General features: G+C 35.3%; 1 protein-coding gene across 1 annotated transcript in view; it reads left to right on the top strand.

Moving 5' to 3' along the window:
- Positions 1-1,307, top strand: part of LOC104412660 (glutamate receptor ionotropic, kainate 2-like) — a gene marked incomplete at both ends in the record, with an annotated part of 47,822 nt that extends 46,515 nt beyond the window's left edge. Inside the window, one exon of the mRNA XM_010023441.1 lies at positions 1,090-1,307. Coding sequence (XP_010021743.1) covers positions 1,090-1,307 — 218 coding nt within the window. The remainder of the gene's footprint in view (positions 1-1,089) is intronic.
- Between the last annotated feature and the right edge of the window lie 576 nt (positions 1,308-1,883).

The following is a 1,883-nucleotide window of genomic DNA, read 5'->3' as shown; positions in this document are numbered from 1 at the left end:
AAATATTTCTGGTTATAAATTACATTGAATTTTATTTTTTCCTATTTTTAGTAATTAGGCACAAGAGAAGTTTGTGTGCTTCAATTTGTCTCATTAGACTCTAAATTAGCATTGATAATTATGCAAATTACTATACAGTATCTTTCTCCCCCCTCCATTCTTTAGTGTCATGAGCAGGCAACTCCAGCAATGCATTATAATCTGTCTTTATCTAGTTTATGCATAGCAGTCTAATTTTTTCATTACTGCTCTATCAAATTAAGTGTGTGGCATAGCCACCCATGTTTACCTGAAATTGTGGGCTACCTATAGAAATGGGAGATGTTCATTTTTTTGTATAAGCAGTTGATGAGCAACCCTTTACAGCAATGTAAAAGGCAAAAGTCCAAAGCATATTTATAAAAGATTTCAGAATTTATATTTCAGATATTAAATACTTCTGTTCCATATCTGCTTCTCTCATCAGTTGCTTATTTTTACTTACTTAAGTGAGTTTTTATGAAGTACTTAAAATTTATGTAGTGCCTTGACGATAAAGAACTGTACAAGTGCTTCAATATTAGTACTAACTTAGAGGCTCAGTCCAGCCAGAATTTTTCATAAAATTGTAGAATCATAGAATAGTTAGGGTTGGAAAGGACCTTAAGATCACCTAGTTCCAACCCCCCTGCTATGGGCAGGGACACCTCGCACTAAACCATGTCACCAAAGACTCCATGCAGCCTGATTTTGAACACTTCCAGGGATGGAGCATTCAGAATTTTTCTGGAAAGCCAGTTCGTTCAAGTAACTGTTTTTTTCACATCGATATATATATATATATTTATAAATTTTAAAAGACATTGATCACTGAAACTCCCATTTCTATCTATTGATACCCACAGCTCCAAAAAAGTCTGTCTTTATAAATTTAATCAGTCCTTATTTTTCGTTTCAGTGTGTGCGTTTATACAAGCAGTACATGTAAGCGTGTAGCCTAAAGATTTTTTTGCACAGTTATTCCATCTCCCCACTGTGGCAAAAAGTGCTGAACACTTATTAATTATTTTCTGTGCATTGGTTTCACCTTTCTCCCCTGGTTTTCATTAGGTTCTGAGCTCATGCCCAAAGCCCTTTCCACCAGGATAGTGGGAGGCATTTGGTGGTTTTTCACACTTATCATCATTTCTTCGTATACTGCTAACCTAGCCGCCTTTCTGACAGTGGAACGTATGGAATCCCCTATTGATTCTGCTGATGATTTGGCCAAGCAGACAAAGATAGAGTATGGGACAGTTGAAGATGGAGCAACCATGACTTTCTTCAAGGTAAGCTCTATATTTTGTTTGAAAAATGCTATGTCCTATTGCAGGGGGAAAGCTTGTATACATTGCTAAGAAGCAGTGGATACGATTCTTGCTGAATGTCAAAAGCAGTTGAAAATCATTTTCTGAGGATTTGCAGGATAGCAAAGGGATCAAATGTAAAAACTCTCATGGGAAATAAAAGGCAATTTCTCTGGTGATTTTTGCTTAAAGAATTGAATTTATTGCAGTAAAGTAGGTGAAGAAACCTGAACACTTTGCTCCGACAGACCTCTTATAGCCATGTACAAGAATGATTTTTGTCAGGTTAAGAGTTACAGTATCAGTTCAACAGCATTATCATTTTAGTCTTTTTTTAAGCAATTGGACTACATTAAGAATATTAGTCGCTGGGCTGAGAAAAACCCTTAGGACTTTATATTTTTGAGAATCTTTTGAATTAGATTTAGGGTCCATATAAAAAAGCTCAGATTCTGCCAGGTTTTCTATTCCTTTTAATCTGATACTCAAATAATTCCATTTTAAGTATAGTGAAATATGCCGCTGAATTAGAGAGAAATTTTCTTCTCTAACTTCATC

The sequence above is a fragment of the Nestor notabilis genome, unplaced genomic scaffold (genome assembly GCF_000696875.1).
Source record: "Nestor notabilis isolate BGI_N333 unplaced genomic scaffold, ASM69687v1 scaffold361, whole genome shotgun sequence".
Classification (NCBI taxonomy): Eukaryota; Metazoa; Chordata; class Aves; order Psittaciformes; family Psittacidae; genus Nestor; species Nestor notabilis.
The sequence above is the reverse complement of the archived record's forward strand: the minus strand, read 5'-3'. Positions and strand labels throughout refer to the sequence as shown.